The 14,960-nt window shown below is 39.4% G+C and overlaps 1 protein-coding gene across 3 annotated transcripts in view; it reads right to left on the reverse strand.

The window, feature by feature from the left end:
- The window catches only part of NOL4 (nucleolar protein 4), a 244,731-nt gene that overhangs the window by 30,247 nt on the left and 199,524 nt on the right, over positions 1–14,960 (reverse strand). For 2 of the 3 annotated variants that reach the window (XM_026647337.1, XM_026647336.1), the window contains one exon: positions 9,549–9,662. The exons of the other annotated variant lie outside the window; for it this stretch is intronic. In XM_026647337.1, the coding sequence (XP_026503122.1) occupies positions 9,549–9,662 (114 nt within the window). The remainder of the gene's footprint in view (positions 1–9,548; positions 9,663–14,960) is intronic. 3 annotated transcript variants of the gene reach the window in all.

Below are 14,960 nucleotides of genomic sequence, written 5' to 3' on the forward strand. Positions count from 1 at the left end.
AAACAAAGTAGCAACCTTTTAACGGCCTTAGGAAAGTGCGGGTTCTGATTTGTTTAATTAAAGGAGCCAATAAAGAAGGCGGCTGATAAGAAATATCAAAAGTAACAAGCAGTGGCTTTGTGCACTGCATTAAAGATCAGTACCCCAAATTTCCTTATTCTAGAGAAGGACTCTTCTGGCATGTTGCCTGGGCTGCAGGCCGCAGCCTGCTTGGCTGCCTTGCTCCATGCCTGGCAGCTAGCAGCTGGTGCTGTTCTGAGGCAGTGCATTTGGTTCATTATTTTTACTTTGAAAAATAGTCTTAGTTTGGGGATGTCTGGCCAATGTTTGGATTATATAAATACCCCCCCTGCTGCTGCACATAAACAACTTGTTGATACATGGAGTGTTGCACACGTCTAACTAAATGTGAATTTTAAGCGATCTAGTTAAACCCCATCTGGACACTTATTTTGGTTTATGAGTGGTTTATTTCAGTTTAACTTCAGTTGATTAGGGACAGGTTTCAGCTAAACTGAAATAAACCATGTCCACACAGGGGTTTTTGTACTGGTTTAACTAAATCAATTTAACTAAACTGGTGCAAGTTTGCATAGACAAGGCTTCACCCTCAAAAACATAACTTCCCCTCTGTGCTACAGGCAGCCGGACTCCCACTGCAATACCTATAGGTGACCATAAGCAGAAAATAGAAGTTGAATAGGCTCTTAGATGCTAGTCTCAACCCAGTCAAGATAAGGGACTATAGGACTGGCTTAAAAATAGATCATATTTCATTTGGTATATCCACATGAAAGGATGGGGGAAGAAATGTCTCCATGCTCCAGCTTGCAGTGAGGGGGAAGGAGGAGAAAATGCCCATCTCTGCTATCTCCATTTTTGGTTCTGGGTAGCAGAGATCCATGCTTCCTTCTTAACTGTATGGTGGGGAAAGAAGAATCCATGATCCTTACACAGGCTTAGGGGAGAAGATTAATGCTGCCGCCTATTCACACCACCCTGGCTCCAAAGAGGGGTAGAGAAGAACTCCTGGGGCTGCTATATAGATATTTCCTAGGCTACTTTCACCTGCCCATCCAGCCCTCATCCTTCAGCTCCAAAGGGTTCAGATAAGTTTTGGTATTAATTTTAACCCACTTCAAATATTTTATTAAACCTCTGGATCTTTAGTGCCTACACTGAAACAAGCAGCTTCTATTTCAGCTGTACATGCTCAGATTCTGCTGCGTATGGATCCTTCTAGATAACACTAAAGAGAAATTACCACATGGAAAAAACAAATCCATAATCTTTCTAATCTACTAAAAGCCATGTTTAAATAAAAAAATTAGGTGTTCACCCTTAGGCCTCACTGTGTGTCCAAGGCATGAAATTATTTGCTACTTTACGATTGGTGCATTATTCCTGTCAAATATATGTATCAAATTTAATACCTTTTGGACTGAGGAATATTTTTGTCTGCAATATCCAACATTCCATTCTAACGGCATCTATTAATAACAAAGAACCCAATCCTGAACCAGTGAAATCACTAGGAGTTTTGCCATTAGCTTGAAAGGCAGCAGGATTTAAATTACAATGCTGCTTATATTCCTACTCTTGACAATATGGCTATTGCATTGTGGGTAGAAAGCTAAATTTCTCAATGCTTGCACATAATTTGATCTCTCGACAATAATCCATACCCAGCTAAATTGTGCCTGCTTAACATTTTGTGCCTCAGTGGTTAGAACGTATAATTTGGAAGCACAAAAGGAAATTGTAGTTCAACTCAGAAGTGAAATAATCATTTGGTGGGGATCTGGAGGGAGAGGAAAAAGGCCTAAACCAAAAACTTGTGTGCATGCACACGTGTGTCTATTTATGTGAGGATGCCAAATTATTCTCAGAGATGGTTTATTAATCTATGGTCAAAACTGTCCAATTTGTATACCTGAAATTAGATACCTGAATCCCTATTCAGACAACTAGTACTTCGCTGCATTAATCTCAGGTTTTCTGATTTTTTCCGAGGTGCGAAGTATTCTCCAGCTTCTATTGACACGCACGGACTAAAGTTTGAAACTTCTGGCCTATTACGTTTGTGTTAGCATTCCTGTTTTTAATAGGCTGCTTTTAATTGCCTCAAATAGAAAGGATTTTTCTAATTGCTCTTTTATAGTCTAAAAGACTCAACAAACCTCCCATTCTCAAATGCAAACATTTTGAGCCTGATTCTGCTAGTTCCTTAAGCAGATGCACAGTGGAGTGATGGCTCAAGGAGCCTTCCCTCCATTCCTTGCAATGCTGTCATGCACAGGCCAGGCACAATTGCAGTGTCTTTTCGGTCTGCTCTTCCAGGGGCACTTGGTGCTCCAAAGGGAGACAGGAGGAGGCAAGGCCTTATTCCTTCCACACCAGCCTGCACAGAGGGAGTGGGGAAAAGCTGCACCCTATAATGGGCTGTTGTTCCCCATGCATGCTGAGGAGCTCTGGTAGGCATTGTTAGTTCCTGAGGCGGAACATGTCCCATGCTCCCACTGGGGCAGTGTAGCCTCATACCATTCTTTACTATAAGCATTGCCTTAAAGGCACAATCTAACCTTTTGTTAGGAGGTATTTTTGCATGTTTGCTTTTTCTGTAGCAAATGTTGCCCAAATCTGCACTTGATACAGAAATGAAGAATATAAACAACAGAATAAAAAGAGGCACGTAGGAACCCTGCAATTTGTTTCTTCCTTCCTCCCAGGAGCTGCAGTGCACATTTATCTGGAAAGTAAACACCACACACGAAATTATATATCCCCCATCCTCTTTTCCTACTGTCTGAACTGTAATCCAGGAGATAACTGCTCCCTGTCAACATTTAGAACCAATGCATTAAAGGCAGTGCTGAGATTCTAACTCTCAGTCCTTAAATACAAAGGATTAGAGGCCTTAATTCTTTCTCCGTGCTGAAACCCTGATACAATGGTCCTGGAACAGTCCATTCCCTCATTGCCATATAAATTAATTTCTTCCAAAACAGTTTTGCAATTATCTATAATTTGTCCACAGATAATTTCTTCCTTTCTGAACGGCGATATTGACTGCTCCTGGTGTGTAGCAGCTGGACAGCTCTTTTGTTAACAAAACAGTACTTGAAGAGTCTTCCCCAAGCATCAACCCCCTTGTTACCACGGAGTCACCTCGAGAGAAGGTGCCACAAATTGGCTGAAGGTAGATCATTAACATGAACTTGCAAACCTGAATTGATTTAAAAGTGAACATTTAGGAATTAGACAAATGGAATGAAACACAATAGCAGTGGCTTCAACTAAGTGGCAGTATGTGTGCACTTTTATTAACATTCAGATGTATTGCATTAGTGCAGAACTTACATCCACTCTGCAGCATGCATTTGTATCAAGCTGCTCTATTCAGGCTGCTGCTATGACAACTATCCAGAGGCAAATGTCAGGTCAGCTCCCAGCATATGTGTCTAGGCCATAATTGCTTTGTCAGAAACCTAATAGTCATCTACTTCTACTCCTCTAGCAGCTAAAAGCAATACTGTTAAAATTACTAAATGAAGCAAAATTCTTTACCCCTCCACCATCTTATAGCATTCAGATCTGTAGATTTGTTTCTATTTTGCCAAAAACTGGAATGGCGGGGAAGAGGAGGGCAGAGGTTGTTTTTTTAAAGTCTCCACATCTTTGCCAATTTATCTTTCATTTATGTTACTCTGTACAGTGTAGACCTGGGATTTTCAAGCATATACCTCCTCTGGGTGCTGGATATTATCTTTTAGTGCCCCGGGACATTACTAGTCGGTAATCTGTGTGGCTACAAATCACATTATGGAAAGTCATAGAGTTCTTTCGTATGGAAAGGTGGTTCCTTTTTTCAAAATGTGTGTAACAGTTACAATAAAGCACGCTATAACTTGCCATACTCAAGAGGCAATGAAAAGGCTGAATAATTAACAGATAAAGTTATTTTTAAATTACGGAAACTGATGATTTCCACGGGGTTCAGAAATGTAACGTGAAAGTCCATCTTAATGTTGTGACTAAATCAGAACCGATTTAACTCTTACATAAATAGATCCTTCTTTGGTACTTGAAGAAATAATGAAACTAGAGACAGATAAGAAGAGATTAACACTGACTTGTTTTTAAACTCTCTCAAGTGTATGATCCCATATCAAGAATTAAAGAAAATCTGAATATAACTGGTTTCTTCACTGGAAAAGAAATGGTCTCCCATGCGCATATGGAGACATACACATATTCTGACAGCTTCATCGTACTACCTCACATTTGCCTTATAGGCAATAATAAATAATAGTTGAATTAAATCAAATTCAACTAATTCGGACTTCTGGCTTTTGCATGACAATTATAATTATGGTGTTTCTGTGTAGGGAATATATGATGACATCAGCTATGGCTGGCTAGGAAGCTGTCTGATTTTTATTACTCAGAACTGGTCTCTGGAATCAAAAGGACGTTGTACCCTTTATATTTACTTTTTTAAAGAGAGGAAATCTATAAAAGCCTACTTCTTAATTTGTACATTCTGTACAATATTTCAGCTCAGCACTCTCCGAAAAAAAAAAATCACAGCTCTTTAGTCATAATGAAACTAAAATGACAAAATGATTTCTCATGAAATAATGAATGCTTGCTGGTCTAATATCAGGTTGAAAATTAAAAGTAGTGAATATATAGTGGGCTAAATCCTTGGGTGTGGCAAAGGAGCACCCAGTGTAGTTTGGGGATGAATGGGGTGCAAAGAGGAAGTTAAAACACCTTTGTATTCCCCTGATCCTGGGCTGTCTATGTGCTGGACCTGTCTTCTGGCATAATGGAGAAAGATCTGATGGTATCCTGTCTTCACACACTAACCCTGGCCACAGGGTGGGAAACTGAGTACAAACCATTGTGCTGGTTCTACACCCCAGGATCCCCTTGTGCTAAGGTGCTCCTTCCCATGACAGGGTACAGTGACTTGAAGGTCACTTTGCATGAGCAGCACACAGCAACCTGAATCCAGGAGACAATCTGGTCTGCTATCTTCAGAAATAGGTATGAATATTATTCACATACACAATATTGTGTGTGTAATAGGACAGATCCTTATCTGATATACATCAGTGTAGCTCCACTGAAGTCAGAAGAGCTACATCAATTTACACCAGCCGAAGATCTTGCCAAATATGTATATTTGTATAGAAAGAGACCCATACACTCATCCAGACATAAATGTTACAAGTTAGACTAGAGCTCACACACTGAACGAGCTGTTTTAACCTGCTATCTTTCTCTTTCCACCTTCCCCTGCCCTACTCTCCTATCATGAGCCCAGATACTCTTTTGGTGGCAAGTTTCCTCTCACTTTTTTGCCTCATTTAAAAACAAGCAGTATTTTGTTATACATAAAACCTACAACGTAAGCAAATGGGAAAACCATAAGAATTCATTCTAAATATAATAGAGAAAAAAGGTGCATAATGTTATATACGACATTTGTGTCCAAATAACAATAAAGATGATTTTTTCCAATATTGTTCTCATTTCCTTATTTTCCTGTTTTGAAATCATTCTTCTCCTCACTCTCTCTTATAAAAAGGAAGGGTCGGTGCAAATTACATGCAAATTAGTGACAGAGAGAGGAAGGGAAAAAATCCTCTTTTTCCTTTTCATTCTTCCACGGATGAAAAGAGAACCACTCTCATCCTTCCCTGAAAGCCAAGAACATCCACATATTTTGGGAGATTCATCAGAGGTCCAAGGCTCCCTGCTGGCTGCTCCTAGAAATCTGGTTAGCCCTCTCTGCTTTGGGTGGAGAGGATCCTGTGGCCAAACCCTAGGTCTCTTTTCTCACTGGGAACCACATGCCAAAGTTGCTCCAGGGCTGCCTTTATGGAGGTGTGGGTTGGGGTGGTGAAGACCAGACCATGCCCCTACCATGAGCCCAACCCTTGATGTGCTAAAATGATGCAAAGTCAGAAATTGCTAAGATTTTAGATCACACAGCAGCGCTATCAGGCCTGTGGCTGAGCTCCAGCTACGTGGCCCAGGATTCCACAGCAGGCACCTTCCCTCAGAAACTCCTTAGAGGGTTCTATAGCGAGGCATAGGTGCTGGAACTAGAGGAGCTGCCACACCCCCTGCCTTCAAGTGGTAACAACAACCCAAATACGTGGCTTCCACCTTCAGCACCCCCACTATAAAAATTGTTCCAGTGCCATTGCAGTGAGGAGGTAATGCATGCAAAAGTTCATGCTGCCATAGACATCACAACTTCTCTGCAGATTGCCTGTGTGCTTAGTGAGGAGACAATTAGTTCCACAGTTTATTACACATATCTCTCTATTCCCAATCAGTCTAATCAACCTAGTCCTAACTAAGTTCCTAGTATGAAGCATACAATAAAAAGCTACTGTCACTGCCACGTACCTATTCACCATATGCAATGTATGTATGCAAATGTGTTTTTATTCTGTCTGTGCTAAGTTTCATTCAAAACTATCTATTTCACAACACGCTAGACCCTACAACTCAGTGTAACGGCTTTGCATTGCATTTCACCACAGGTGCAATATGGCCCGTAAGCCAGTTTAATACTGACTCAGGGAAGATCACCCCTTTGGTAAACATGATCCTTCAGTGGCACAGAGGCTCTGATGATGCCATATTCCCTCCCTGCTGCAAAAGAAGAAGGTAAAAAGGGCCACACTGACTTTCAGCTGTAGTTTTGGCCCCTCATGCCCATTTGCAGTCAACCTAAATTAGAGAAGCCCTCAGAACGTAGGCTGGAAGCAATTCCATCCAAAATCCAGCCCAGGGGTCTGATCCTGAATGGAGATGAGGCAGGACCAGGGTAGTGTAAAGGTGAGGTATGTACTACTTTTGCACACCACCTCCTGACCTGGGCTCCGGGCAAATCAGCTAGACCCCACCATCTTGTCCATAATCTTTTTTTCTTGGAGCAGTTATCAGTGTACGGCGGGATAAATCCATGTACTTACAAAATATAAACACTAACTGCTGGATGACTAACACAAATTGAAATGACAATACTCTGAAGTCAGATAATATTCATCTCATATGTAAATCCTCTGCACTTATTCAGGTTTCAGACCAACCACCTGAGCCTAACCTCAAGGTAATCTAGATACATTCAAGCTAAAAAGAGCAGTTGGGTAACATCTAACACAGTCAGACAGCTAAGCATTATAGCCCAAGCTACCATGACCTAGTAAACATGTTTGTATTACTTGCAGGAAACAACTCCACAACTGACTATGCTTTAATATTACACATTCAAACATTATGGAAAGATGCTGGTCTCTCCATCGGTAAGGTTGAAGCTAGTTTCTCATTATCAGCCTGATTTTAATAAATCACATATTTTACTACCTTATTTTCGAAAATTGGATTTTTACATGGAGGGCATTAGGGCTTCAATGTAGCAAAGCATGTAAGTAGTCACATGGCTTCTCCCATGCTTCATGTTAAGCACAGGCTCGAGTGCTCTTCTGGATTAGGGCCACATTTATCATTGTCTTTGTCAGAATACAGCAAGGAAGTTGCTCATAAAATGCAATATTTGTCACTGTCACACAAAAGAGTACCCAAAGAGAGCTTGCATCTTTATGGTGCAAAGATGGGGGATTTTTTTTTTCTTCCTAGTGGATAAAATGTTACATGTGGATAGTATAATAAAACACTTAAATACAAAAGATAGAGCATTTGAGGTTGATGCCTTCTCTTTTAATATCTGGGAGTGAAAGTAATTAGTATCATCAACAATTCTGTTTGTCTTTAATAAAAATTAAATAACTAAAAACAATTTGGGGTTACCTTTGATTTGACTTTTGCATTAGATCTTTTCATTGACAAACTGTTGTTGGGCTGATTATTCATCAAAACTGTTGTTGAAATTAACTGTTTACCAAATGGTTTTTTAAATACTTGTCTTGGAAGGCAAAATATTTTAAACCCTCAAACTACTATTTGAGATTGGTATATAACACAGTCCCAGCAGCCTGTTATGGGGCACATTGTGCCTGAGGGGACAGCAGGGTCAGAGAGAACAGAGTTCAAGAAGTCACCACCACATATGCCCAGTTAGGGGCCAGGCACAATCCCAGTCCTTGTGCTCAGGGAGTGCAAGGACTCTGTAATTCTAGCATCAACAGTGGTAGGACTCCCTGAAGTATGTGGGGAGAGGCAAGGAAGGGTACCCGCCACTCTCCACATCTACTAGTGGAGGTAGGTCCATGCAGTGGGAAATGAATGCTCACTCTGAGAGGCAATATACCTGCCTCAGGCAGTTTTCAGAATAGATGGATACAAGATTTCTGCATAGCTGAATTTATATATCGTAACTATGGCTAGGATTTGCTTAGGAGTCTAAGCGAGTTAAGTACCTAACCCCCTTTGGTTTGCAATGGGATCTGGTTGACTAACTCCCTGAGGTTCCTTTGAAAATCCCATCCCATATATTATACATATAATATATATGTATTTTACATACCTGTAACTAATCGACCTTAAGGTGTATCCATAACATTAATTGAAATGTCACAAAAGACAAAATATCATCAAAAAGACATAGCAATATACATTTCCAGACTCTTAGCTATCAGCAATCTAAGGATAATCCTAAGCATCCACTGTTCCAAGAAAGGCTACAGAAAGTAGATAAAGGCAAAATGTCCATCCCTTTGGAAAAGTCCATACAAAGAAAAAGTTTATCAACCATGAGTTTAAGTCAAGTTTCAATACAGTTGTGGTGTCTTTGGGCTTTTACTTTACAATATCATCAGATAAAATAAAACACACTTATTTTTTTAAATAAAAAGGTCAGACATTCACCATGATCTTGGAGCAATTAAATAAGCAAAAGCTAAGACTGGCTACCACTTTGATTTTAAGAAGTTGGAAAGGAAGTATGATGTTTCCAGCAAATAAAACGCAAACAGTTAAAACTCTAACAAATAGTATACTACATACTGAATAACATAAGAATAAAATAAGATAAATATTGATATGAATTTTAAAGACTGATTTACAAGAGAACGGACAGTACAGTAGTTTGGGAAATATCTCAGTAACCTTTCTACTAAAAACAAATAGGTATTTCCACCCTTCATTATATTTATAAATTCACACACAAAGGAAGATTATACATATATAAATAATGTAAAGTATAATTGTATAATTTTATATGCATATATATTTTATGCATGTACTGTACATTATGTATATTATTTGTATATATAATATATACACATACAATACATAAAGTATACAACTATTACACACAGATGTATGATAATCTCTTTATCCATCCATTCACACTAGATATGCTCAACACATTTCTAAACATCTACACAATGTAGTTACAAGGCATTTTCATGTATTTATTTAAAACATAAAATCCATAGACATTTAATTATTTTTGCTAACAGTAAGTATAAGAGATGTACCACCCCTCTGCGTGATACCCTATGTAAATTACCCTCATGCCGTTAATTATAAATATGGACGTGGTAGACCCCAAATAACAGTACCTGCTGTCTATCCAACCGCATTCTTTTTGCAGCATTTCTACTTTCACTCTCACAGGCTGAAGCCAGGATACTCTCTGCTACTGCTGAAGTAAGGTGTGAGGGAATAGGTCGTGACTAAGAAAGAGAAAAAAAACAAAAAAATTATTACTAGGATAATAACCAGACCTGCTGTTTCCTTATCGGAGCTCACAAAACTGTCACATAGGCTGGAGAGTCCATTCATTGAAATGTAATTTATATCAACAAAAAGGGGAAATGGAAATTGTAAAGATGAAAAATGAAAACTAGTTAGAGGTTAAAGCTGCAGTTGATCCACACAGATCCATCAAAAGCACTTTCTTTTCCCACAGCTCTCTTGTCCATTGTATTTAGTCTGGCTCATTAGGCTGCATTTTGAACAGACAGCGGCATATTCTCTGTGTTTCAGCAGCACCCTGGTTGTCTGATTCTTGCTAAGAAAACGGAAAAGACTTTTATCCTGTACAGCATATGACAGAGATGAGCAGTGTTTTTAAACTCGTAAAAAAAAAAAAAAAAAAAAAAAGACAGGGTTGAAACATCACTCAAACGTAACAGATTGTCAGAACATTTCAGAGCAGTCCATATGTAATGTCATGAACATTTACATTTCTTGCTGCAATATGATTGATGTTATTAAAATGATTTTTTAAAAATCTATATGTATTTTGACACAGTAGCATATGTCAGGCCTCTATCAATTTACGTAGCTTTCAAGGTTCCAGCTAAATTCTGAAAAACTCACATTACTAGTTTTACAACATTTACATATTTTAGATTTAAGTTGCATATAAATCAAGTGAATCCTAAAGTTTTATTAGCTCTACAGTTGGCTGTGAATGCAATAAGACTTTCTATAACAATTAAATAAGGACAATCACATACTATTTGCATTCGTTTCTCTGTAATGATATGCAAAAATCATTTCACTGAAAGATGAAGCTCATAATGAATATCTCAACCTGTTTTCTTAATTAAGCTACATACAAAGATAGATCAGAAATTTCAAGAAAATAAGCCATATGAGGATGATGCCGTACACATTGTTATGGATACAAGCACATTTTAGGGGGATAAAACATATTGGACCAGATCCTCAGCTTGCATAAGTTCGTATAGCTTCCTTTCCTGCTGAGTAAATTGCCTGCCATTTATTCTCTATAGAATTTCATCAAATTTTAGGCAACAGAATAAATATGTACCTGCTATGAAATTCCACTGAGTATCAGAAACAATTTTAGGCATTTTCCAAACAAACTCAGAACAGGTTCTTTGAATTGGCATACCTGACTTCAGATTAAGAACAATATACCAAAATTATGAGCAACATGTTACCAAGACTTCATTTTTAACCAATAGAACACAACACATCATATTTCTCAGCTTTGGCTAACTGTACTTTAACATGTAGTATCAATTTAATATCTGATATTGTACCTCCTATAATGGGTGGAATATATCCTATCTTTGCAGAGAGATGGAATGAGTGAACATCAGGGCCTGCTCCAGGGTTTTTGCCACCCCAAGCGGCGCAAAAAAAAAAAAAACGAAAAAAAAAAAAAAGCCACGATAGCGATCGGCCCGCGGCAATTCAGCGGGAGGTCCTTTGCTCCGAGCGGGAGTGAGGGACCATCCGCCAAATTGCCGCCGAATAGCTGGACGTGCTGCCCCTCCCTGGAGTGGCCGCCCCAAGCGCCTGCTTGGCAAGCTGGTGCCTGGAGCCGGCCCTGGTGAACATATGTCTTTTCCATCTCCAAATACTACAGACTTGATTCTCTCCACACTTACACCAGAATAAATCCAGAGTAAAATCCATTGAAATCAGTGGTGTTCCTCTGGAGTAAAACAAATGTTAATATAAGACAAATATACATTCTGCCATGTCAGTCCAAAAGTCAAGTTCAAGAACTTGTTTTCCCAACATAAACAATGAGTTCTCATGTATGTAGGAGGAAAATCAAGTTTGTTTAAGACGAGACTTGTGTCTCTGACGTTAAATCCTGGTGTCACGGACAATCAAACAATTTTAATATTACAACACAAGTAGATGCGTTTCTCTGAGTTCTAGAGCAAGGCAGTAGCCTTATTAGAAAGGGATGTTTTAATGATGTAGAACTACTGCACTAATTTAGTCTTCTAGAGTTGCTAGATTATTCAGAGAGCATCATTGCTTAACTTGGCCATGATTCTTTCATGCTATGTCCCCCTATGTATTAGGTGGCAGTCTCACTATTAATACTACTGTTTTATGAACTCCTCAAGGTACACTGACTATGGAGTCTCCCAAAGGATATGGAAACAGTCACACCGTGGCAAACCTGATTTCCAGAGTACCAGACGCCAAGAGCATATATCTAGCAAATTCCTCCAGGTCAAATCGTTAGTTAGAGCGCAAACAAACATTCCTCCATGTGGAGTCCTATGGGCAGATAAATGGGCCAGAAAATTACATGTCCAACCAGATATTAAAATGACTCCAAATCCTTCCAGATTACATTCCCATAAAGGAAATATAGGTTCACCAAAACATTTGTAAAACAATGTTTTGGCCACCAGTAATATCAAGCAGTCAAGTGATCACAGACCCAGAAAGTGGCAATAATGTCTATCACCTAAAATACAAAACCTAATATTTAGCATCTGGAGAGTCAGAGGAGACCTTTTAATCAGAAAACAGAGTGGGTCCTGGGGGAGTAGAAAAGGGAACATTTACTGCTTGCAAGATGTGCTATTAATCCCCCGCCTTTTATCCTGGTCGCTATGGATGAATCTTGGTACACTAGTGTAAAGGATAAATGGGGGAAACTTATCAGGAAAATTCAGCGTAAGCCTGAATCATCTGAGAAACAAAAATATTATAAAAATAACACCATACAGGAGGCTGTTCAGGAGGCTAATTTAGGTTCAGATTCTGCTGATTTTAATCAGGTTGAGTAGTATCTTACTTTGGGATTGATTCAATGGCAGCATTAAGTCTTTTGTTACTGATAGAACATACTTAGCATTGCTGTTTCATATATAATAACTCTTTCTGACTCAAGGCCAGGGCTTGGTTCTCTTTACAATTAACACTGGTGTAAAAAAGAAAAATTCCACTGGAGTTACACAAGTGTAAAATGAAGGAGAATCGGGCCTCCAATCTTTTCTACACCAACATAGAGGACTCAAAGGGCTATTTTGATTCCTGTGATATCAAGTAAGACAAACTGATTCAAAATGACAAAGAAAATATAAGCTTTAGAACATGGAAGAGTGGCAAGTGAAAATATCAGTATCCTCCTTTATTTGTGTTTCAGTAATTTTTAAGATGAAGAGAGAACATTGATGGATAAAACTTGAGGAGGATCTTAAGAGCAGTTTGGTAGATAGACTCTTGAAAAGTAGCATATACCTCTGTCCATCACATGACAGTTGTATTGGAAATACAGTAACTCCTCACTTAATGTTGTAGTTATGTTCTTGAAAAATGTGACTTTAAGCGAAACAATGTTAAGTGAATCCAATTTCCCCATAACAATTAATGTAAATGGGGGGGTTAGGTTCCAGGGGGAAAATTTTCACCAGACAAAAAACTATATATTATATAGCTATACACAAAGTATACGTTTTAAACAAACAATTTAATACTGTTCACAGCTATGATGATTGTGAAGCTTGGTTGAGGTGGTGAAGTTAGAGGGTGGAAGAGGGAGGGATATTTCCCAGGGAATGCCTTGCTGCTAAATAATGAACTAGCACTCGGCTGAGCCCTCAAGGGTTAACACATTGTTGTTAATGTAGCCTCTCACACAAGGCAGAACGAACATGAGGGCGGGGAGACAGCATAGCAGACAGAGACAGACACACACCTTGTGTGTGGGAGAGAGAGAGCGAGAGATGCACACTGCCCCTTTAAGTAAGCTGACCCACTCTTAAGTGCATTGTCTTTTTAAGTGGCTCAGGAAGTTGAGACAGCAGCTGCTGCCCCAAGCTCTCTCTGTCTCTCTCTGTTGGTGTCCCCTCCCTGCTCTATATGGAGAAGGGGTAAGTGGGGTGCAGGAGCAGGGGGGAGGGGGACACCCTGACATTAGCCCCCTCCCCCCCCTGCAGAGCAAGCAGGAGTCTCTGGGAGCAGCTCCAAGGCAGAGGGCAGGAGCAGCACATGGCAGTGGGGAGAGGGACAGCTGAACTGCCAATTGATAGCCTGTTGGGAGGCTGCAGCACAGGGAACTTAGGGGAGCGGGGAGCTGATAGGGGGGCTGCCAGTCCACCCTGGTTACAAGCCCCCACTAGCTAGCTGCAACGGGCTGCTCTTCCTGCAAACAGTGGACAAAGCAGGTAGCTGCCAAACGACATTAGAAGGGAGCATTACACAACTTTAAATGAGCATGTTCCCTAATTGATCAGCAACGTAACAACAAAACAACGTTAACTGGGACGACTTTAAGTGAGGAGTTACTGTACCCATTTGTTCACTTGGAAAATTAAAATAGGTACTCATATAACTAAAACAATAGTAATATTTTGCATGTGTATATACAATAGAACCTTAGAGTTACGAACACTTCAGGAATGGAGGTTGTTTGTAACTCTGAAATGTTCGTAACTCTGAACAAAATGTTATGGTTGTTCTTTCAAAAGTTTACAACTGAACATTAACTTAATGCAGCTTTGAAACTTTACAATGCAGAAGAAAAATGCTGCTTTTAACCATCTTAATTTAAATGAAACAAGCACAGAAACAGTTTCCTGACCTTGTCAAATCTTTTTTTTTTTTAATTTTTCCCTTTATATTTTTAGTAGTTTACATTTAACACACTGCTGTACTGTACAGTATTTGGGTTTGGGGTTTTTTTTTTTTTGGTCCCTGTTGCCTGATTGCCTACTGCCGGTACCAAATGAGGTGTGTGGTTGACCAGTCAGTTTGTAACTCTGGTGTTTGTAACTCTGAGGTTCTACTGTAGTGCCTTCCATCTATACAGCACTGAGGGCAACAGCCAACTTGTGCTGAGCATGTAACACAACAGAGGAGTAAGGAAATGTTGGCCCAGAGCAAAAGGATAACCTCTCTATCCTTACACAAAAGATCACAGGTTTGGGTCTTTGGCATCTACATAGAATGGATCTTGGGTTTTAAGGTCTTCTTCAAATGACTCACATACACTAAGCTTAATGGAACTCCATTTACCGATCTCAGAGAGATGAATAGCCAAGTCCATCCCTGCAGCATTGGAACCTGTGATTCCAGGGAATTCACTCCTGATGCTTATACCACTAAGGAATATTAAACAGAGAAAGTCAATAGGAATAATTTAATCTTTATTTCTTCAATTGCAGAAAAGTCCCCAAATGCATCTTGCAGAAGGATTAAGAGTACGGATGATACCTAGAAAAGTGTTGTTGATGGAACACTTG

The sequence above is a fragment of the Terrapene carolina genome, unplaced genomic scaffold, assembly GCF_002925995.2.
Source record: "Terrapene carolina triunguis isolate 2854851 unplaced genomic scaffold, T_m_triunguis-2.0 Scaffold58, whole genome shotgun sequence".
Taxonomy (NCBI): domain Eukaryota; kingdom Metazoa; phylum Chordata; order Testudines; family Emydidae; genus Terrapene; species Terrapene triunguis.